At 40.1% G+C, this 24,955-nt stretch overlaps 1 protein-coding gene across 2 annotated transcripts in view; it reads left to right on the top strand.

Moving 5' to 3' along the window:
- The window catches only part of ACAN (aggrecan), a 173,801-nt gene that overhangs the window by 129,917 nt on the left and 18,929 nt on the right, over window positions 1-24,955 (top strand). The window contains exons 11-15 of one of the 2 annotated variants that reach the window (XM_069222714.1): window positions 2,831-3,013; window positions 6,473-8,785; window positions 18,018-18,131; window positions 21,504-21,662; window positions 22,404-22,486. In XM_069222714.1, the coding sequence (XP_069078815.1) occupies window positions 2,831-3,013; window positions 6,473-8,785; window positions 18,018-18,131; window positions 21,504-21,662; window positions 22,404-22,486 (2,852 nt within the window). The remainder of the gene's footprint in view (window positions 1-2,830; window positions 3,014-6,472; window positions 8,786-18,017; window positions 18,132-21,503; window positions 21,663-22,403; window positions 22,487-24,955) is intronic. The other variant, XM_069222715.1, reaches the window with a different exon arrangement.

Genomic DNA, 24,955 nt, shown 5'->3' with positions numbered 1-24,955 from the left:
ATATAGTGCTTTGATGTTAAGTGTCATAAGTATCATTTCTGTCTCCCAACCAACATCAAACACTCGTTGTAAAAATTCTGTGGTATCTTTGAAGAGAAAATATGCACCAATTAATTCAAAAATTTAAATATGTATTTTGCGATAAACTCAAAGTGACTTCCTTGTGCTACAATGATGGGCCTCCTTGGTGGTTTGCTAGAATTCTTGTGTATTTTAGGGATCAGCTAGAATACTGGTAATTTTTGATGATCTACCTTCAGATATCTGTATTCTTCACTACTAATCAGACCTTGATCTTTCCATGACTTTAATTATTTTTCAAATTCAATCTTTACATTCTCCACATATGCCATATTCACTCTTTTGTAACAGACTTCATCGTTTAATGGCCTGGAAGACTCATCAATATTATCACATAAGGGCCAGATCACTATATTCCCTCCTTTGTCAGAGCTTCTGATTACTTTTTCTGAACTATTAGACAATTTTTCTGATGTTTTTCTATAGCTCTTCTGTGTCTCTGCCATTTCCTTCATTTCTTTTAATCTTAGACTTTATATTTATATTTACATATATATAAATATATATAGATAGATAGATAGATAGATAGATAGATAGATAGATAGATAGATAGATAGATAGATACAGGGTTTATACTAACTCATTAAATACTTACATTTTGTGGTAAAGACTTTTGCTGTAAAGGCATATTCGTTGTAATAAATCTTGTAAAAGCCTTTTGTTCTAAAGGCATTTTCATTATAACACTTGCATTATAAAGCCATTCGTAAAAATATCATTCAGTGTTCCGTCATACATCCGCTGCAGAATGCAGCACACATAGAAAGAGCAAAAAACAAGGGGAAATAAAGTTATTTCTCCTCATTGCACCACTTTTACTCTACGCCTGGAGTGATGTAGGAATCTGATGCATTCCCAGGTTAAGGAAGCTTTGTAAATCTGGGAATGTGTCAGATTCCATGGCTGTTGCATGGGAACTCCCACAGCAACACCCATGGAACACCACGTTCACGCAGAGTTATGCATGAAAGGGGGTATATTTACAAGGACATAAAAAGCCACGCAAGATGGCTTTATGTGGCCTTGTAAATATGTGCTAACACACTGCGTGGCCAGAGCATCGGCAAAGTGATGCCCCGGCAGTGATATTGTACCACAGGAGCATTGTAAATATACCTCACGATTTCTAGAATTGGATATTTGTGAACCTCTGGCAGTAGACCCAATGTCTCAATCAGTTTACAAAGAGGGAATTCCCAGTGAGCACTTAACTTTGCCCATCAAAGACACTACTGACAGGGCAAATTGCTTGCATTTAGTGGCAAAGGGGTCAACTGAGTGAGAGCTTCAGTGTACCAGAGCAATGTACATCAGCTTGTTACTGACTACATCCAGTGCCAAAGCTCTATTAGTTTCACCTGTTAAGGTAAAACATGTCTTGTTTGAGTAGAGGCTAAATGTAGGCCTGGTGGGGTACTACATAAATAAATCAGCCCTTGAACCCTAGAAAGGGTTCATTTTATAGCCAGGAAACTATCTTCAGCATAATCATGAAGGAGTAATTGAGAGAGCGAGTCAGTCAGTGTGTGAGCGAAAATGAGCGAGTAAATCTTCTTTTGTGTTTCCCAAACTCTGAGTCAGGAGACAATTTTTTGGGGGTCAGAGTTATAAATAAAGATTACTTTAAATTCTGCAGTAACATTGTCACATTCTCTGGTGATTCACAGACAGAGATCAAATGTCAGGCTGCTTTGTTATTTTAATATAGGGATTGGTGTTGATTTTTCTTTCTCTGGCTGCAAAGCGAGAGGAGCTTTTAAAGTGAAATATGTGAAAATGTAGTATGTTGCCTTTTGGCAATATACCACAAAATGTAAATAGCTGGAAATTAACTTTATACATTCAGCAGTTAGGAAAGTAAATATTAAACACTTAAATTTGGAAGTGTGCTGGAAACAGAGATTTTAATTAAGACACTTGGTGAAGCACAAATGATAAACACCCACCTGATTTCCACACATTAACATTTGTGTTCTATATAGCTATATAGATTTATCACGAAAACTGTATGTCTATGCAAATTTAGTGGCATTTCAATGGCATTTTTTATCTGTAAATGGCAATGTTCTGCCACATAATGCTTTAGTTACATTCACAAATTGCCTGGCCTTATGTCCATTAAATATAGGTGGGTCACAAACGTTTGTTGTTCTAGAAAGTGGGTTCTAAAAAGTTTGGGAACCACTGATCTATATCATTAGAGTGCTTGCCTTTGGTATGCTAACAGGACCATGATACTGCTGGACTATGTTACCATTCACCACCATATAATTAATGCTCACAATAAACTGTCTTAAGTATGCAGCTGCATAATCCACCCAAAGATATTGATTAAGCAGTAGGATCACATCCTCTTGTGGAGATTGGGCCAATGTATGCAGATTCTCATTTTTACCCAGCAATGTCATGTAGCACTAGTCCTGACACAATGTGGCATACGGTGCAAAGCTTGAAACAATTATGATCTATCATGAGCCATTTCTACTGATATCTTCTCTCCTTATCATGAACACCCAACTCTTACAGCCACCTCCTAATCATTTGCTAACCTACTGTAGGTGACAATGTTTGTACTGACATTGGCTTCCAATGTGTTGCAAGGCATGATCTGTAGCCTCTTAAAACCTCCCTACTTGATGTGTTAGTTAGCACCTGACTGATGCAATATAATGAGATTACGATGATATTAGCATGTGTCCCTTAGCAACTAAAATTCTACCATTTTGCTCTCATTTGTTTGGATTTTTAGCCATACCATCAGAGGAAGAGGAGGTTGTGACCCCAGTGATTGATGAAGAGATTGTGGCGACTGACATACCCTCTGGAGAGGAGACAACTGTGGATATGGAGCTCGCCACTCAAGTTGAGAATCAGACAGATCTTTGGATCACTGATTTCACCGCCCTTCCCACTGATGTGTCAATGCTAACAGGTAAGTGAACTCTGAGCACCCTGAATCTTACCACAGAGTCCTCTAAACTATCAGTTAATGCATGAATGAGGTCATCTGTTGGTCTCGTTTAGAGCGTTTCTGAGCTTTATTACATACACCAAAATAAAATGAATTTTTGTTAATAAATTGATTGTCAGTGTGTCAAGGAAAACATTACAACTTAAAACCTTACAATATAAAGACTTCAACATGTATCAAGCAACGTGGTGTGGTTTGTTTACTAACTTGTTCTGACTGACCATGTAAATAGCCACTGCTAGAATAGAATACTTTCAGATCAAATATGTATACAATTGGTATGTCCCCCCTATACCAATATACCAAAAATAAAAATTATTCAAATATTTACTCAATGCCAAAAATCCAGAGTCATCAGGGCACTGCGTGAATCAGTACCAGGGAATAAATACGTTCTTCTTTAGATGTTTTTCATACAATGTTATACAAATGTATGGAAGAACAGTGGCACCACATTCGGGTGTTTTATACTCGAATGGATGTAAAATGCCTTGATGCTAAAGGTAGTGTAACGATTACCCTAGTGTGATACACACCCTGCTTCAAGAAAACGTAGTGATTGTCTGAATATTGACGTTTCCATGCAACTGATTATCAGCTAATTGATGGTATAGTGAGTTAAGTTTCTTTTTTCTAATAAGCAATGCACGTTTTGTGTTATATATAGTGAAAAAGGAGACCATAATATCCAGCAGATGTAATTAATTAAATAGCTCTTAGAAAACGAAGGCAATCTATTTTCCTTTTCTCCAGATCCTATTGATTTTAAAAACCACCCCGTAGATTAAAATGTTGCATTGTAGCCATACAAATTTAGGATTCTAGTTCAGAGAATTGCAAATGGTGACCAAGCCTCCCTTGTTTCATGGCTCTTCACAACCTGTTAAAACTTATTAAGAAGATTGGAAATTGATACCATATAGGTAGGTCAGCTCGAATCATGCTACTCTTTGGTCATAGAGTTGCCTGCTTCTTTGTCACCGTCTGCTGTATGAGGTGCAGATTACCAAAAATGAGATCTAGCTCAAGTGAATGAAAGAATACTAAACACAAAGTGTCACACATGGTCCTGCGCAGTGGCTGGCCCTGTGTAAGGGTAAAGCAGACAGCCTTTCGTTGTTGATTGATGTATTCAGGTGTTACACTGGTAGTATTGAGGTTTAGCTTTGCCCAGATCGCATTCATATTTGTTAAAATGTCAAAATAATTAAATCATACTACTACAGATTTTGCTGCATTATGTTGTATTTCTTGCCACCTAAGTGTGCTCACTGTGCCACATAATTTGGTCCTTTACTGCCACATAATTCTACGAATATAACACAAGTTAGTCACACTAAATAACGGGGGAGGTATAATAAAAGGTGTTACTTTTAACAAGAATATATTTTTAAGACACTGCTAGTTAACAGTAAAAATAAGTGTCTGTAGGGAAGCACAGGATTCTCCATGAAGATGGTGGCAACAATGGGACGCCAGTATGGGGCTTAGTGGCACCGGATTGGGGTCATAGGATAGTACAGACACATCGAACTGAGCAGGAGAGGGGGTGGTGTTATCTTTTTTACGTTACAATAGGCAGAAAGCAAAAAGCAATAGTGTTCTTTGTCTATTTGATGATTATATTGCTGTGTTTTATTGGCTTAAATGACAATTGACCTAAATCTTGACACTGCGGCTGTACCGATTACCCATTTCAAGGTCTGTTTCCCGATGAATCGTGATGGACCATGGAAACGGCTCGCTCCATATTATTTCATTAATGCAGTCTGAATTAATGTACTGTGCTATAAAAATGTCAATGAGGAAATATCATAAAAAGATAGTGAGTACTGCTAATTAAACGAATGGGGCTATGTTAATCTTTCGGCAAGCTGCGTGAAGCTTGCTTTATGTTCCTCTACAGATCTGTGCTGTATATAGACTGGGATACAAGCTTTGAAAATATTGTAATTGTAGAAAAGAAAGCTCCAATAAAAAGTTCAAGTAGGCTGCACTGATTGCAATTGGTGTTTTCTGGCATCCCAGGAGCCCTATTTGACTTTCAACTTTGCAGTCAAAAATGTCAGAAACACATAATTGAAGTTAGGCCAGATGTCTGTCCCTAGGGTATGCTGTGAGAACATCTATCGAATGACATAGATATCTTAATGAATTAGCCCCATTGGAGTTAACAGTAGAAAATCTACACCCAATAGGGCAATTTTTGTAAACAGTATTTTGACACAATATTTTTGATGATCAATATTTTTTAATGAAACACTCTGGTATACAACTGTTTCTAGAGGACCCTACCAATTATGGTGGGGGTTTTCAGGGGCTTTGGGATCTTGTGGCAGTCCCATGACTCTGGTACGCACAGTGCGATATAGGCCCAGCACACATGAAGTTGCACTATATCCAAAAACCATCATTCTTATTAGAGTTTTTCTTAGCTTGCCTATGACATGTATTTCCCATAAGAGGCCTAACTGTGATGTATGTCAGTTCTAGCCACTAAGGGTCATTTTCTCTTGTTCCCTCAGTTTTCTAATAATTCTTCACATAAGCTAGCTGCTGAGGGAGTTTTTAGCATAGACAAACTTAAAGTATGTTTGCAGTCAGTCAAACGTAATATGACCCCGTTCATTTGGGAGTTTCCTGCCCCAGTTCAGTGCTGCTCATTAGCGTCAATTTCAGTTAGAAGGCAGTTTTGGAAGAGCCGGTAATTAGTCTTTGCTCTAAGATTGGTCGAGGATATTCCAGAACTCAGGCAACTATATTGCTGAAGATATACCTCATCATTTGTCCTTTCAGCTTATGTTGATGGATGCTGTTCAGACTGACGGTGCAGAATTTACTCACATCTCCAAACCATCTGCACTGACTTTTCAGGGATGCCATTTTAAATTACGTTGAATGGTTCTTCGCAGTAGTCCAGTCTAGTCACTTTTTTTTTACCGTTCATTTTTGTAATGGTAAACATAAATGGCCTGCTGTGATGTATCGCATCTTACTAACCCATTTCCCATGTTATGGAGGATGCAGAAGGTTGAATTTTTAGTGGCTCAATTTAAAATGTTTCCACATCATGAGTCAAGAAGCAGCGCACAGCACAGACCTGTTGAATGGTTCATCAACTAGAGTCACATACACCTTCACTTTGGTTGTTGTGTGCCATGTCCTCAAGCAAAATAGTTTATTTAAAGGACGCCCCTTAAAATAAGAAACATATATTTTAAAGGATCCCCATTAATCACCGGTCTGAAAACGTGATGGCATAAGACATAACCTTGAAGTATAAGAACCAGTTTTTAGGCAACCACTATGTCATCTATAACTGTAAGTTAGTGAATAACTGTAAATATATTTGATATTGGTGAAACAAATATATGCATTAATGTACAATCCTGTGTAATGTGTGAATTTTATTTTTAATAGCAACTCCTTCGGCTGCTCCCCCTGTCACTATACCTGAACTTGTCAGCGGTGACTCATCTGTGTTGGCAAGCGGGGTACCCTCAGGGGAGCCATCTGGAGAAACATCAGTCAGTGGAGAACCTTCTGGGGAGGCATCTGGACTTCCAAGTGGGGAACCTATCATCAGTGGAGAAATCTCTGGAGCAGAAATTAGTGGTGAACCATCAGGGGTTGGTGAAAGTGGAATGCCATCTGGAATAGGCATTATCTCTGGAGAGGATGTCAGTGGCTTACCCTCTGGAGAGGTTGAGGTTAGTGGCCTACCTTCTGGTGACATTGATGTCAGTGGCCTACCTTCTGGAGAGCAAGTGGAAAGTGGACTACCATCAGGAGAAATAGACATTAGTGGGATTTCTTCTGGCATTCCAGAAATAAGTGGGCTGCCCTCTGGAGAAGAAGTTGTATCAGGAGACATATCAGGGATTCCTGACCTCAGTGGTCTACCTTCAGTGGACTTAGAAATCAGTGGTGCTCCAGAAGTCAGTGGAATGCCTTCTGGGATACCAGAAATTAGTGGAGAGCCATCTGGTGTCGAGTTAGTAAGTGGACTCCCATCTGGAATTGATGATCTTAGTGGACTCCCCTCAGGCTTTCCAACCATTACACATATAGATACTCCTTGGGTAGAAGGTGTAACACAAGGTCCTGGAATGGAATCAGAAGGTCAAGGCATAACTGAGGTCAGTGGTGCTGGGGCTGTCTCAGGCTTACCCTCCGGTGACTTGGACATCAGTGGGTTACCCTCAGGTTTTGATATCAGTGGGGAACAATCTGGATTCATTGAAAGCAGTGGTGACGTTTCTGGGCTCTTTGAAATCAGTGGTGATCAGTCTGGGATAATAATCAGTGGTGATTCATCTGCACCTTTTGATATAAGTGGGGAACCATCTGGCATCCAAGACATTAGTGGAGAACCATCTGGAGTAAGTGATATCAGTGGAGACCTGTCAGGAGTGATTGGTGTTAGTGGGGATCTTTCTGGGATGATTGATAGTAGTGGGGAACTGTCAGGTATAATGGACATAAGTGGAGACCAATCGGGAATCATGGATATTAGTGGAGAAGCATCCTCTGTAAGTGGAGAACATTTCAGTGGGGATGCAGACATAAGTGGAATGATTTCTGGTATCCATTATGAAAGTGGTGAAGCGTCTGGAATTACTTTTATCGATGGTGGTTTGGTAGAACTTACACCACCTACCATTGGAGAGGAGGAAGGCAAAGGGTCTGTGGAATTTAGTGGTATCATTTCCGGAGATGGGGACATCTCTGGTGTCAGTGGACAATATTCTGGTCTTACTGATATAAGTGGTTTTATTTCTGGATTTGATGAAATATCAGGATTCACTAGTGGGCATATAGGCGTCAGTGGGATTACCAGTGGAGAAGGCCAGTTTAGTGGGGAATCATCTGGAATTGAATACTTAAGTGGATTACCATCTGGGACACATGATGGCAGTGGAATGGCATCTGGTTTTCCAACTGTCTCAATTATAGATTCCACATTGGTAGAAATGCACACACAGTCACCTGTTGCACAAGAAGCGGGAGAAGGACCATCTGGAGTTTTAGAACTAAGTGGATTTTTTTCAGGCGACCATTCTGGTGAAATCTCTGGAGTTCCAGAAATTAGTGGTGAATCATCAGGGACTATTGATACAAGTGGACTTTCCTCTGGCATTGTTGAGGTAACTGAAGAACCTTCTGGACTTCTTGGCATCAGCGGCGAACACTCTGCTGTCTCTGAACTAAGTGGAGAAACATCTGGACTCTCAAAAGTTACATTAATTTCTTCAGAGTTAACAGAGATAGAATCAAAGCCCACAGTTTCACAGGAAATGGGTGGATTAACATTTCCCTACGTTTTTGAAACCAGTGTTGGACTTTCCGCATCTGGAGAAATTAGTGGAGACATTTCTGGAGTGACTGCAATTAGTGGGGAATCATCAGGCATTCCTTTTATCAGTGGGGAACCATTCCGTGCAACTGAAGCCAGCACAGTAGCGAGTGGATATGTTTCTGGAAGTTCCGACTTCACCATCCTGGATGTTTCAGGTGAAACCTCTGTGCCCGACATTGTTATTAGCACTAGCATTCCAGAAATTGAACTAACACAGCATCCTGGTGGCCCCGAAGAGGCAAAGCTTGAGATAGAATCATCTGCAATACCTTTGTCTGAAGAGATGGCAGAAAGTACCACAGTTCTGGACACCACACCACCGACTTTAACAGCAGTTCCGCCTCAAGTGTCTCCAGAAATGACTGATACACAAGGTAAATCTAATTTATTTGTAATAAAAAGTGAAAGTGATATACTGCAGTTCCTTCATAACTCTTTTGCAAGCTTTGAGAACTGCAGTGTGTTCCAACTCTACAACATTATTTTGCTATTACTCTAGCACAGTAATATTAGATGTCAGTATAGAAATGATAACTGGTAGTGAATAAAGTGTTTTCACCTGTACCTTTTTGATCTACAGTTGTGCTCTCGTTCACAATAAGACAAGAACTATAATGGATGTCAAATGAGAAAGACAGTCAATTATGAATTAAAATTGGAACATGTGCATGGGCAACTGCCATTCTGTGAATCCCTAAGGATTTAGCTTGTCATGTGTACAGTAATATATGTCACAAAGTTAGAAAATCTGAAGGACATCAGACGAGTTATATGTGCTAACAAATTAATGCCATGAATTAAGTGGAATGAGATACTTTGTTACGGCTGCAATTTGTTTCAGCTAAATCGTTCTGTAGCCTCTTGGATTCAACGTGAGAGAGTGTTTCAGGGGCATATTTGCAATCTTTGGACGAAGGGCAGCGCCACAAGCTTTCTTGCTGAGCTGCCCTGCATAAAAAGAAAAGGGCAGGAATGCACCTTATCTACATGATACACTGCATTCCTGTCCTTTTCCCCTGCGCTGGCGCACAATGGACTGCCATGCGCCAACACAGGCCCCCTTGTACCATGGTGCAAGGTTGTATTCATTGTGGAGATGATTGTTTTTGTGCAGGAAGGGACACCTTCCTACACAAAAAGAATCTTCCTGCACAAACAGAATCATGGGAGACGTTTTCCTCTTTCTATGTGTGCTGCAGAATTCAGCACACATAGAAAAAGGAAAAAATTAGGAGAAATTAAAGTATTTCTCCTCGTTGCGCCTACCTTGCACCTTTCCTGGGGAGGCGTAGGCTTTTGACGCATTCCCAGACTTAAAATCCTTGTAAATCTGGGAATGCATCAAAATCAATGGATTTATGTGGGGAAAACCCACTGCAAAACCCATGGAATGCCTCTTTGACGCAGAGTAAGGCATCAGAGCTACTTGCGCTGCATTGCCTTACTCTGTATCTACAGGGCCATGTAAAGTGAAGCAAAGTGACTTTGCGTGGCCTTGTATATATAGGTCTGCAGCTTGCACCCTCAATGCATCGATAAAAGTGATGCACTGGCGGTGCAAGCCACTTTTAAATATGGCCCTCAGTATCTTGGTGTCATGTTGAGTGTGTTGATTGCCACGTGATTACAGAGAATTGTAAATTACCAAGTACATTTTTAAGGGCAGGTACTAAGCGTATAACCCGGACTGTGACAACATCTTTTCTTTAATTCCCTACGGCTAATATTTTAACCTTGAATTGTACATCCACATTCAAGAGTACTTGGTGAAAAGTTATCATTGCTTTTCAGGAAATCAATTCACTAACGTTTTTATGGTGTACAAATCACAGGTACTGAATCACCTCATTAGTAAGCATTTTAGAATGTAACACATAACAACATATTTTTCATTTCCTTCATGTACACACATTTAGAGGAGAGTTTATTCAAGATGCAAAATGCATTCTTAAGAGGGATGTGGTATCTATGCTGCCAAATGGTCCTGTGATGTTAATTCATTATGAATATGATAAAGGAAAGATGTTGCATTATTATTCGGGTACTACTTTTGATTGGCTTTGTTTGATCAGGGGCAAAGCTCAGGACTATAATTTCCACAGCATCATCAATTGTCGTTTAGATATACCACCCCTCTCCTATTTGACTTATCGCAGTGAAAGCTATGTATCCCAATTCTCGTTTATCCGAGAAGACACATGACCAAGAACTCAGCACAAATGTTATCCTTGCCTCTTTTTCTGATAAATATTTCTGGTGATTATTGGGGTCATCTATGAAGTGGGGGCAAAAAAAAAGGGGGTCCTCATGCATTTTCAATAGACTTCTTTAGGCAGCTCTACTTCATAAACTGCAGAATGGAATTACACCAAATTTGGCAAGAAGCTAGATCTTGGTTCACGAATTGTGCTTTGTGTGATTTGGCATAAATCTGATCAATAGTTTTTAAGATACTAAGGTTTAAATATATTTGTATTTCTGGATGTTTGGGTTTGAGGGTTTCTCACAAGAGTCCCTTGAACCCAGTTTTAAAAATAGAATATTTTGAATGTCCCAGGGAGCTTTTTTCCCTCCTCCCTAAGCTGCCAATGTATTTATCAACGGAAGGGGCCACTCCTCCTGATCCCTGATTCTTAAAAAGGCCCTGGGAACCCTTCCCCCAATGCTGTAACTTTAATTAAAAAGGAGGGAATGGTGTGGCCCCCTTCTCTGAGCCTTTAATAACTCCAGGGACCTCACCCCAGGGGCCAGCTTATTACTGTGTCCCAGGGAGCCCATCCCTGGCACACATTTGTTTCCCTGGGCGCACTAGCGCTGGCATGGAAAGCATTTGCAAATCTTCCACTAAACAAGAGCAAACACTAAGGGCCTAATTTACAGTTCTGCGAATGGCCTTACTACATCACAAACATGATGTATATCCCATCTTCCATATTACAATTCCATTATATCCTACGGAAATCATAATACAGCAGACAGAACATCTGTCATATTTGTGATGGAGTAACCCGTCCACCAACCTCAAAATCAGACCCTAAGTCTACTCCCAGTCTTCAGGAGAATTAAACTCAATTCTGCTGCCGGCTGGAAGTAGACTTATCTTCTGTTTCCCTGCCCACATTCCTGTGGACAGGGAAGCGAGACACATATTGCTCCCTTCCAGAGGGAGCATGTAAAAAATACAGCTGCTCCCTCCAGGTGGGAGCAATACTGGCTCCCACACCATGCTTCACCGGTGGCCCCCAGGGTGTTGGTTGGTGGGTGCCCGGGTATGCACCAGGCCACCCATATACAGTATAATTGATGTGGGCCCCTGGGGATGTTGTCCCCGGTGTCTATAAAGACTCAGGTGGGGGGGGCTGTGCCCTCTCCCTTTATTAATTACTCAGTCCCAGGGTAAGGGGACCCCAGTGCCTAATAAGTCTTAGAGCAGTATACTCCCTCTACTTTGTTATTACATTTATGCAGTGTGGGGTTGGCTGTCTTTGTCCCAGTCAAGGCCTGCGGGCAACACCCCGCTGTGCATGGCCAAAGACCCTGCAATGCACGGGGCTGGCTGCCTTTGGGGGGGTGGTTGCCCAGCAGGGGTTAGCTTATGTATAGTAATAAAGTATCACTTTACATTTTTTTTTAAACTTAGAAATGTACTGAAAAAAAACAAAGATTAAATGGTTAAAGTAATGTTATAGTTAGGTGTGATAAAAAGATCTGTTTATGTTTTAACGAAAAACCTTAGAAATTCACTGAAACAAATAAGGTTAAAGTGACTTTTTAGTTAGGTGACTATAATAGAGATATATATGTATATATATGTAAGTATATATATATGGTATTTGTGTGTTTCACACACACACACACACACACTGTCAGTCGCAAGTGGAAAGTCTGTCTGAACAGTGGCAGTTATGATTCAGACACACTTTCCATTGAAAGGTATTTATTGATTTCCATATAAATTTGGTCCCCATTGGCAGATCTTCACTGGATCTGGCACTCACTTAGTGTAGTCAACGAAAGTCTGGCATGCTAAATTTCTTTAAGTTTTGCATGGGGCAAAAAAGTTAAGAGAAGGGTAAACAAAAGATTTGTTTCCCAGTTTTAACTCCTGTAGTATATTTTGCTCTCACCTACAGCTAAAACCATTCAAAAGATTTACACCAAGTTGGGTTTGAATGTAGAGCTTTACCCTGAAATCATACTTTTGTTTGCTGAGTAGTTTGAGATAGTTCTCGAGATATTAGCATTTGAAAAAAGAGCCAGGGGACATTCAATAAGTTAACATTTTTGAATATCTTAATTTGCTTATAACGCTTGCACTGTTTGACTGTTGAAGTTGCATGAAATTTGGCAGACTTTTAGCATGCTGAAAATACGCTTGTTATTGTCACATTTTTGCAGACCCACTAGAGGGGTCACAGATGAAAGGGGGGGCAACTACAAGTGTTTATTTGCTAATAAGTTTGGCATTGTGTAATGATCTTGCAAAAATTTGGTAGCAGCTTGAAAGCATTATTTATCTATTAGTTTGTCCTTTTTTATGCCAATCCATCAAAGGATGGAGTTAAAGGGGAGGTCAATAAAGTATTATTGTGCTTATAAATTTGGCAATGTTGCTGAATCTGTATCAGATGTGGCAGGCTGTTAGGAAGTTAGCACCCAGTGCATGTAGTTCAGCTTTTGTGACAATCCAGAGGAGAAGGGGACAAATTTAGAGAATGTGGTAAAAAATAGTTTGATTTAATAATTGGTCTGGTGTCCTTAGATGTTTTTGAATGAAATTCATCAGAGTCTATTAGCCTTCTCTTGATATGGTTAAAGTTGTCTAGATCCATTGGGGGAGAAAACTTAAGGGGGGAGCAAACAAGTGTTTATTTACTGATACCATTGGCACAGCACAAAGTTTGGCTTGGAAGGATTGGTTTTCTATTGACTTATCAAGTTCTTTGCTAATTCATCAGGACGTGGCAGCGTTAAAATGGGATGGGTCAATAAAAAATGTATTTTCTTATAACTAAGCACTGTTTGATGAATCCGCACCAAAATGTGAAATGCAGTTAACAAGTTACACCCGGTACAAGTGTACCGGGTTTCATACACAGCCAATTTGGAAGAGGAGGGGTAGTAAAAAGAGGGGGTCAAAATATTTTTGGCTTACTAGTAACTTTGGCACCGTTTGAAAGATCTACAAGAAATCTGGCAGAAGTTATGAAGTTTATCCAATCCATGTTTTTCTCACTTTCATGAAAATCCACCAAGAGGACGTGGTAGATTTCATGGGGGTCAAAGAAGTATTCATTTGCTAATACATTTTGGTGTCCCTGCTGTGCAAGTCTGATGCTACTTGTTCACAAAGCCTGGCCAAAAGTGCATGCACCGCATAGAATTTGTACATGACAGGAGAATGTGGTGCATCATGAAATTGACTGAAAAAAACACACAATTTAAAGTCAATGATAATTTAGTGAACAGAAGACTGATAAAACCCTGATGTTTGCCAATTCTAATTTGCAACAAATAATCCATGCCATAATTTAGGCCCTGCATCATGTACAGTACACTTCTAATGTGATGGTATATAAACAAAGGCTGTCTACAAATGACAAAACGGTGGGTATGAGTTATGGTGTGCATTGTGTAATGCCCACCATAAGTAGAGAATTTCAGAGCTTTTTCAGTTTTGTGTCATTTAATCATAGTTAATCTTCAACTGTGGTTTTCTGTGTGTGTTCGTGAAGATGGAGTAAAATTGTGCAATGGTGAAATATGAGCAATTAACACACCTGGGCGTATTCCTTTGGTTTCTGTTTCTGGACCTGGCCTATGATGTTGCATGAAAAAGAAGAAGAAGAAACTTTAATCTGACGAAAACTGAGGGGCCGTAATTCTTATTGGGACATTGTGATGCCCAAACCCATTGAGATCCGCGTTGCCATTCAGGATATGTATATGTGTACATGTTATTGTACAAGCACAGTTGGGGCACGCACGCATATGCACACACGTGCATGAGCGCACCCACAAACCTACATGTGAGCATTTGTGCTCTCACACTAAAACATGCACGCATGATCACACACTCATTAAATGCCCACTCACATCCACGTGCATTTCTTCACCCATTGAAGATTGACATCAATTTGTTGCTTGGGATTCCTCTCGCACCAACGTGATAATGTGGACTTGCACTGAATTAATGTTTTCCTTTGCTACAGTCTTCTGTGTTGTTTTGATGTCCTTTTTCTGGTTGCTCACTCAGAACATGTACAGGTGCTTTGTATACTCCCTGAAGTACAAAGCTGTTTGAAGTGCCTAGACACCATTGGGGAAGAAAGACTGCTATGCTTTGTTGTTCATCCTGCTTCTGCCACATGCTTTATTTCGGGCTCCACAGCCAGCTTAAACATAGATGCTATTGCTAATGAAAAAGGAGAACCCCTTCTGCTGGTTCACTTGATTTCCATTATAAATTGTGGATGTTTACTGTTGCTGCTGCCTGCTGAAAACTAAAAGGTACATCCTGGAATTAGGTCGTATGACATTATCTCCGGCATATATTCCCACAATGAATTATTAGCGAGCATTTCTGTAAATTGCATTAAGGGAAATATCTGAAATCATCATCATTATTTTTGAGCCCAAATTGTAATCTTTTAATAGAGAAAACATGTCAGATCATACTGCCAGATATAACCAAACAGTTGTGAATATATGCTTTGAAGGATAATATGACTTAACCGCAAAAAGCCTTTGTTGGTTTGCACCTACAAGCCCCAACAAACAGATAAAAAATGAGAAAGTGAATAGCATGCACCGCCTTGTTGCACGAAGTGACGTCGTGCGCCACCCCCAATACATCGAATAATCACAGCTCATCGAATTCACAGGAGTCGGCCATTGCCGTCTTCAGGTTGAGCTAAGGACAGGGAAGGAGATTCTTGCATTGTAGGATATTAAAGTCAGAGTTAGGGACAATACCGGGATGGGGATATTTCATATGTGTACGAGAGGCAGGTTCATTATTCATAGAAACATGGGGAAAACAAACTCGGAAAAAAAGTATTTTGATTTAATTGATCAAACTGATAGGTAGTACTTCCATGGCATTTTAACCGACTTGAGGGCTTAGGTCGTCTGAGACTGAATGCAACATTCCTGTAGAAAAGGGTTTAGTGAAAGAGGATCAGAGGATAAGAGTCGGAAAACCTTGCTTACATCACCTGAATGCAAGCTTATCATCCTCCAGCCACCCTTCTCAACACCTAGGTCTCAATGATGGTTAGATGTTAGTCACGTGTTAGGTTAGCAGATATCTGTAAAAAGGACCAGTCTGAGTGTGCCAAAGATAATCATTTCTGACAACGTAGCATCCTAAAAGCAGTTTTGAGATATATATTTTCCTTTGCAATCTTAAAATCGAAGCCACCTGCCCTATGGCCTGTTTGGAAGTGATTCACTTAAACGGTGGAAGTGACCCATATCTCAGCAGTGCATAAAGAAGCAAAACTCTGAGGTGCCTGATATATCACTCCATTGCCCACGGTCCTGTTTAATTGATGCACATGGAGTAAGCATGCAAGTACTCAAAGGACATAGGACAGACCTATGGGACCTTGTCTCTGGAGTTTTGCTAGGGATAGAGTGCTCTGTTAGAATGCTAGCTGCCCACCCTGGGCAAAATACAGCGCCTAATGAGGGGCAAGAGAGGTTCAAGTCCATGACACACAGAAACTATAATCTAATGCATCTGAAATGTGCAACAACAGTTTGTGAAAGCACCCACCATGTAATGGAAATCTATTCACCATTATATTCAACCTATTCAGCATAGTGAGGTCATTTGTGTTGTCTGATATGTGTCAATTTTGCCCATCACCTAAAATAAAGCATGCAAAGGCTTAGGACATTTGACTGCTGGGAACCACCGAACTGCTAAACTATTAATCAGAAAAAGAAACCAAACTGTGAAATTGCTTATCACAAACATAGGGTCTGATTTAAGGTAAGGCAGAGAGTACTCCATCCATTAAGGTGGCAAAGGACATTACCTCCACCACCCTAAGGGATTCCCATCTGCCAAATTTAAAGATGACTACTGGCTCAGTGGTCATCCCGGGATAGTGAAAGGAACTGCTATCACAGAGATTCCTTTCAATGTACAAAATGTTTGCTGGACGGGCGCTGTCAGTTTTGATGGCCGTTCATTAAACTTTTCCAGAGTTTTTGCTTTTTAGAAAATAAACTTGCAAAGCGCAAGTTTGTATTTGAAAATCAAAAAGACAAATGACCCTATGCCCTCAGAGTTTTGCCCCAGGGTGTAGGAGTTATTATTGTTTTTTCTGGCCTTGCCACTAGGTTTTTGCTGGTAGTGATGAACAGAAAAGAAAGACATTACAGCGTCCACCCTAAACAGGCCAGGCAGTGTAATATTCTTCCTCCAACAGCCATTACTGTGCTGGGGCATCGGATGAAGCGTTCCATTAATAGAGCCAATGGGGGATCTTAAGACAGAAACATTAAGGTCTGTCCATCTCTAAGTGTGGCAGGTGGACCGAGGTTTTGACGGACAGGGTATTCTGTTATGTTTACGATTGAGTATCCTAGCTACAAACCTCTAAATTAGGCTTTAAATTACAGTTTAGCCAAATTACGATGAAATTATGAATAAAACTGAAATTAGTAAAATATTGCATAAGTAGGTATTGCAGCACGTACAAATGAAGCAATGGGCTTTTTCAAACATTTTAATGGTTTTCAGTCACAATCGCAATATTGAGCTCTAACAATTTTCACTAACCCAGCTTCTGCATTAGGAAAAGTTGGAATGATTTTTGTACACATAAACGGGAAAAAATAAATACATGAATCCCTTTGTAACATGGTGGCTTTTTTATCTATTACCTGGCAATTCCATTTGAATTTTGATTTCCATATGTAATAGCACCATAAGTCACCAATGTGATCTAAATCAATTACAGTTTTGAGTGCAAGACCTGTAACCCTTATGGGCCATTACCCACAGTAAGGAGAGCAAGTTATAATATAACTAGAGAACTACAGAGAAGGATTTTAGAATGTCAAGTCTTATGGCATATATAAACAGTTACACCTCTCTACCGGCCCCTTGAGTTCAACTACAATTCTAAAATTTCAATGTTGTCATTTAGTAATAATAATCATAAATAGTTGATATGAATATATGGCAATCACTGAGTTTGATCTATACATAGTTGTGAAATGCCAGGTAATGTGTAAAGGGGCAAGGAATAAAAAATAAAATAGGAAAAATAAGCTCTGAGTATGCACCATGGATAGGAACCTCTCTTTGTGAAATAAACATACAGAGGTTTATAAAGCACAACTAGTTACCCTTGACAGGTGACCTTTGAAGAATACAAAGTAGTGGGGCACAAAAGCCAGCTTCGCTTGTCTTGGGCCGACATCTTAAAAGGCATCACTAAGAAAAGCATGTGCATACAGTATGCATTGCAAACAACTAGCAACAGCAGCAGCAGCTCAAACTATCCTGGAACAAGTGACCACATGCGTTCTCCTTTTTGTCACATTCGCTGCCAGGAGTCCTAACGGCAGACCCTTGATTTCTTGCAGACATTGATGTGTGCCTCTCAAGCCCCTGTCTGAATGGAGCTACCTGCGTTGATGGCATCGACTCTTTCAAATGCTTATGCCTTCCCAGCTACGGAGGGGACCTCTGTGAGATCGGTACGAGCAACCTGGCTTGAGCTAATTTTACTAACACCTGCATCAAAACCAAGAAAGGCTATGCTAGGTTCAGTTGGCTAACCCCTAACAATGACCTGGTGCTGGTGTGGTGGCAACAAAATGTTGATGTTGAATAGCATGGTTAGCATGTGTCATTCGTGCATCAATGTATTAATCATGCATTCCTAAACATTTTTTTCTGTTTCAGCATTTTTTCTCCACAGGAGATAATTTATCTTTTGGTTTTCTTTATTGATTCTTTTTGTCTTGTGCATAACAAGTTTAAACTGATTCGAGATGAACATCCTTACTCCTTATTGAACATTAATTCTACACAATAAGCATAGACCTACGAAGTCCCAAATTGTCAGTGTGTGTTGTGCAACTCGATCAAAATGCTTTCAACTTTCGTTTAATATTTTAGAACAACATCTTCCAGATAACGTGTAACCAGTTGCATATATTCAGTATAGTTCTGTCACTCAGAAATATAATAAATCTCATACTACTCACGAGCTGTACTGATTTAAGAATGAAATTATGGCCCTCGGTCTTGACATCAGGAGATAAAAAGACAGACGACAATAGTAGGTATGGGATCTAAAGACAGAAACGGTTCCAAAGTCATCATAAATTGCTAAATTCAAGATCATAAATCATATATTTGTTTCACTAGTGAAAGATCTTATCAGACAAAGTACTAGTTCCAAAAAAGTGTCACAATTGAAATGCCTTTATTTTCTAACCATCATTAACTCCCGAAACATACACAAAGCATATCCCATCACATCTGAGCCCAGTTTCTAAATGATGAGAATCAGTTTCAAAACTCTTCCACACCATCCACTAAATCACTTTGTTCAATCCCCACCCTTTTTCCAAGCGTGGAAGCAATGAGTGGCAGAAGACATCTGCCCCCCACCTAAACATTGGTAATAAGTGGTCCTGAAGCATGCTTCTTGTCCACATTCACCATCATAGTAATGCAATAGAAAACAAAACCGGTATCTCCTCAGACCTAACCAGAAATCTTGCTGACACACATTCTGTTCTCATGTTACAAACTGCTGATAGGCTATCTGCTTGCCCTCTGGATCAAAATAACTAACGCTACACTGTCTTTGGGCATCTCTCTCAGCACAAACAAGACAAAAAAGCCACATCACTCTGAAGACCACTGCTATGGACTCATGCAGCCTCAGCTCCCTACAACCTACTTCTCATGACAAACCTCTTTCATGAAGGAAATCATGGCGAAGCATTAGCTACTGAAGTAGAAGAGAAACTTAAAGTCAAAGCTCCTAGGATATGTCAGTACTAATTTCAGACTTCAACCCAGCACTGAAAATGGCATCCGTCATAGAGGTATTATACTTGCAGATTGTTGAGACATCACCGTTCATGCTACCCCATCATCCAACAGAATTCGCCATCACAGAATACGCTATGCTTGAGTTCTGTTTGCAATGAGTGACCATCTCATGCCATTTACTAGAGTGGTTTAAGTCTGTCTTGCAAGCCACACTCAGTCAGCCTGTAGAAGGACACAACAGCACCACAGAAGACTACTGCTGTCTCCCTGATCCAGTTTAACATGTAAAGGGATTCCCTTGTTGAGATATTTGCAAAACCCAATAAACCACTGCACAAGATTCATGACAAAAAAGATCTTTGACACAACAATTAAGTAACAGGTGATGATATAAGTTTACTAAATGTAAAATATAAGGGCAGCGCTAATCATAACTAAGTCAGATAAATCAAGCAGTAAAAGCCTGTTATTTTAAATTCGATATGAGCAGACCGCAGACCGTCTAGACACCTACAAAATTAGGTACACATTCATCCCTTTTCAAAACACATAGGGCTACATTTACAAGAAACTGGCACAGAGTAATTGATGCACCAGTTTTCTTGTGTCAGCCCTGGAGCCCTTAACAACGCCATGTTAGTGCTGCATTTATGATGCAGCGCTCCATGGTGCACATTTCCAAGATGTCTCAGAAATTCTGACGCATCTGTGGTGATAAACTGACACATTAATGGACTTGGGTCAAAAAAATGGCGCTACTCCAGCAATGCGTAGAAGGCTCCCATGTTAAAAAGCCCCACGTCAGTTTAACACTTGCTGTGAGCAGGCTTTGCATTTTTGATGCAGTGAAGTCACAGAAGGGCGCAGTGAAATGTAATAAATTTCACTGTGCCAGTTCTCCATGGCTTTCAATGTGGGAGCACCCACCCTGCATACATTATTCCTGGCGCAGGTATAATGTGGGGCAAGCCTTTATAAACTAGTGCAATGGTCCCACTGCACCAGTTTGTAAATGTGGTGCAGTGTAGGGGACTGCTCGCACTGCCGTAGCATAAAAAAAAAAAAGTGACGCTACTGCAGCTCTAGGGGCTTGGAAATACGCCCCAAAATGTGCTAGCTCAATTCTATGGCAGTATTTAAGCCTCATTACCAGATTATCAGCAACTGATTCAGCTAGTAGATACGCCATCAGAGATGATACCAGTTTATATTGTTATCCAAACTCTCACTGATGATTAATTTCTCACAGCAAATAGTTCAGGAAATTGGAAATTCCTTTCCTGATCCCCGCTGATTTTTCGATATCCAATCTACAACTCGTGCACAAGAAGGCTCCTAGTAGGCATTTACAGATGTTCAGACACAAATTCAGACGTTTGGCTTCTACTGAATAATTTCCAGAACTTGGATTGTTAAACCTGGCATTACTAAAAGATCACTCAGCTCTAAAATCCACTCTTCGTTCAATAATACTTCCTTGTTTTTGCAAAAGGAATATATACTAAAACAATCTGTCAGTGGTGAACCAATTACTTGATTTCGTTTACGTTCATTAAATTCACAAGTCAAAGCCATACAATCATAGACTTAACAGAAAGAGCACTGGAGTTGGATATCAGCCATATAAACTAAAAACAATAAAGTAAAAGGCAAATATATGGAATTTCCCAATCATATAGATGAAAGATTCCCGAATAAAGTATCTTTTCAATCTTCTAACCTTAAAGTCCTTTTAATATATTTTGGCAAACAGTAACGTGTGCTAGATACTTCACTTTCCACCTATGTAATAAGGGCTTCCCTGTGTGTGGTCCAAAAAGTGAAGAAATGACTGTCATCTCTCCTTTCTTTACCATGCTTCCCCATGCCCGTGGGTATATGACGACTTCAATGCTACTGTCACTTCTACTTTAATGAAGGTAATCATCATATTTCATTTAATAGGTTTCTGAATTCACACTGAAGTGTTTTATGATCCAACTTTGTCAGTCTATCTTTGGGAACCGTGCACTTACTAGTGTCTGCTCTTCTATGATTTATGCTCCTCCAAATCATTTCAGATCTGAAGGTATGCGAGGAAGGGTGGACCAAATTCCAGGGTAACTGCTATAAACACTTCCCAGAGAGAGAGACGTGGGTGGATGCAGAAACGATGTGTCGAAATCATCAGTCCCACTTGGCAAGCATCCACAACCCTGAAGAGCAGGAGTTTGTTAACAGTAAGTGCAGCATTTATGAGTGTTGAAGACTTTTTGATATAAATGTACCAAAGTATTGACAGCAGAAATGTTATCATCAGCATATTTTGGGAATAAATGGGAAGGAATGGATGTGTCTTCCATCCCATAGGTACATATTTTGAACTTTTGAATCATTGTACATTTGTTAGATTACTAATGTTAGAAGAATGTGTAGTCTGATGAACCTTTCCAGTGGTGCTGACTGTACTAGAAAGTAAACCATACAAATGTTCATAATAGTGAAAGACCTGCCAGGGAGAGGATGTAGCGCAGCAGTCAGAGTGACCGTCTTGGGAGCTAGAGATCCAGGTTCTAGCCTCGGCATTGGTGCAGCATCCTGTGATTCTGAACCAATCACTTAATCTCCCCATGCCCATGCCCATGGACAGCTCCTTGAGACCCTCACGGGCGATAAGCTGCGCTATATAAATCTACATTACATTACAGCCCTGTTTCCAGCTGCTAGCCCAAAATCTATCTCCTTGGCCTTGACAACACAGGGCCAAAGTGAAGCCTGGGGAGAGACAAAGCCAGCCAATAATAAGTACAAACTCTCTCTTCTCTCCACCATTCTTCAAGTCAGCCTCCTTTCAGGCAAATTGGCTGTTCCTCATTGTGTCATAAATGTGAAGAACGATGGTGACCAAAATCGACTTCTCATTGTAAAACTCTGTTCTATGCCACTTTTTGTGATTAAATGTTTCCTGTCTTTCCACATAGACAATGCACAAGATTATCAATGGATTGGGCTGAACGACAAGGCAATCCAGCATGATTTCCGCTGGTCCGATGGGCTCCCTCTGGTAAGAATTTTCCAGAAGTGAAGAGAGAGGTTGCTTGCTTGGATGTATGGCTTCTTTCAGGCCAATAGCTATCTGTGAACAATCTACTAATAAAGCATTAAGAAGAAAGGTAGCTTGCTAAACACGTGCCAGGTGAAGAGAAGTTCAGGACTCAAGGGAAGGACTGAACATTGGGTTAAACCTTCATCAGTTGGGGATTAACTAAACTGAATGTTAAAGTTTTACACGTACATGTCTTCAGCCCAAGGCAAGAGATATTATAGACAAAGTGCGTACCTACAACATTTCAAAGTAAGGTGTCCCAGGCTACCCAGCAGCACTTATGCTAAAGGTTATCAAGTTAGCAAAACAATAACAAATAAAAGTAAAAAATAACATGAACAACTTAACTCATCCCAACCCTCCCAATCCACCCCCCCCCCAGAACTCTCACATATTCTATTACATAATACACACTAGGACACAGCATTACCTCCATTACGTTGTGTAGCGTCAGGTGTACCTGAGTCTGAAATATGTAAAACTTTGAGGACACGAGATTCCTATAAATTCTGTCGCTAACGCTGATAGGCAGGATTTGCATAATGTCGCAAAACTACCGCCTCTACCTCCCAGTCCCAATGAAGACCTTTTATTATTTTAGTAGTGACCATAATGTTAGAGCAGCTAGAGTGTAAAACTCAGACTCACTTCTTTCTGTAGACATAATTCATATTGTGAGTTAGGAGCAAAAAACTGCTGGAAACGGCATACCTTATTTAAAAACCATTTAGGTTTTCTTGAAATAAAAAGAGAGGATCTTTTCTATAAGAGTACCTGTTTTGAGTTTTAAGAGCTTTTGCTAACTTAACTGGAACAACAATATTGTTCAAACAATCTTCTATTTATATTCGAAGCAATGTGTTCCTAGCATCGAATTCGTAGGGGGAGATGTTACAGCGATTTGGGGGACAGCTTCCTCTTACCTCGCAAAGTCACAGAACACATTAACCCTGTACACGTTCTCAAAAAGAGCATGAGCTAGAAGGGACTATATTATGCGTCCTATATTGGACTCCAGACATAACCATCATCAACATTCATCAGCCCGTGGTGAAATATACATTTGTTCAGTGCTTTGAAAAGTAAAACAAGCTACATGTCTGCCGACCCCAGAAGAAACTAAAAGTAAGGGAAAGAGGTGTCAAAATATTTATCAGGGTGTCTCTTCTCTACCGCGATAATAATTGATTACGAAAATGTACAAATATCAGTTAGGGCAATTTATCATGTTTCATTTGTGATGTTTCATGTCCACGGAGCCAGCTTGTGCTCTCTTATATTTCGTTTAAACCTAGTGGGGGCTGGGGTGGGGCGTGACAAGATTTTCAAAAACCACAGACAGCACCTAGTGCTTTTTAGAGGAATTGCTCCAAATGCAATAACTGTCCAAAATTTCAGGGTAATTCAGTCATATGGAAGGGTTTTCAAAGTCCCATCTGTAATACCAGATTGCGATGCGCCTTGCTGTTGCAATGGTGCATTTTGTATGATAGGCCGAACTGACTGGCTAAGTCCCCTGCTAAAGATCACTTACTCCATGTATATTGCCATGTGCCATTATGGGAAATAAATAGCACAAGCACTCAGATATAAAACTCCGGCTCCTCTAAAAAAATAGTCAACTCCCTGGTAAAGGCACTTGGTGGTGGGCCATGAGGTTCCAAAAATACCAGTGGGAAGACAAGGCTAGAAAAAGTGTCCTATGGCCTCAAATGAAGATTACAAGTGCCTCTACTGCACATTCTCAGAGCAGTTGGTTGATGGTGCATCACTACCCATCAGACTCAACTCACATAAAATCAGTGTAAACTGGAACAAAGGATTATTATCCAGAGCTCTGAGAAGCAAGTACTCCCCCCTGCTGCAGGTTCCTAAATGTAAGTCTTCATGAGCTAGGAGACAAGCTTTCTTTAGGGTAGCGTTTGCTGCATGATAGTGTCTACTCATTGACCTTAGAAAGCTCACACCTCTCTTTGCGTTTAGGAGATGGCTTAAAACACATCTGTTAAACCCATTCCTATCCCAATACTAACCTTACGCAAATTGTGTCTTCACCTCATCAGACTCCATCGTCTTGGTCACCTACCCACTAATTGTAAGCTTCAAGGTGTCTTCAACTTAATGATCTACACATGAATTCTTAGGTCATTTTTTGTTACTTATCTTCCTCTTATGTCGATTTATCCTCAAAGACGTTTTAAGGCCTTTTAGACGGCCCCCTGGAAGAGACAACTCTGTTCTGCGGACAGTCTTGCCCTGACGACTTTAATAATTTTTAAACAGATTGTATTAAATACCCCTTTTCTTTAATTTAGTTTTAATGTGGGTGATGTGTCAGAGTGTATAACAGATATTTGCAGATAAATGGTGTGTTAATGTTTCATGCACCAGCCATGAAAAAGTTTCTTTTAGATCAAAACAGGACGT

Source organism: Pleurodeles waltl, chromosome 3_1 (assembly GCF_031143425.1).
Source record: "Pleurodeles waltl isolate 20211129_DDA chromosome 3_1, aPleWal1.hap1.20221129, whole genome shotgun sequence".
NCBI classification, from domain to species: Eukaryota; Metazoa; Chordata; class Amphibia; order Caudata; family Salamandridae; genus Pleurodeles; species Pleurodeles waltl.
This window is presented reverse-complemented; position numbering and strand designations above follow the sequence as displayed.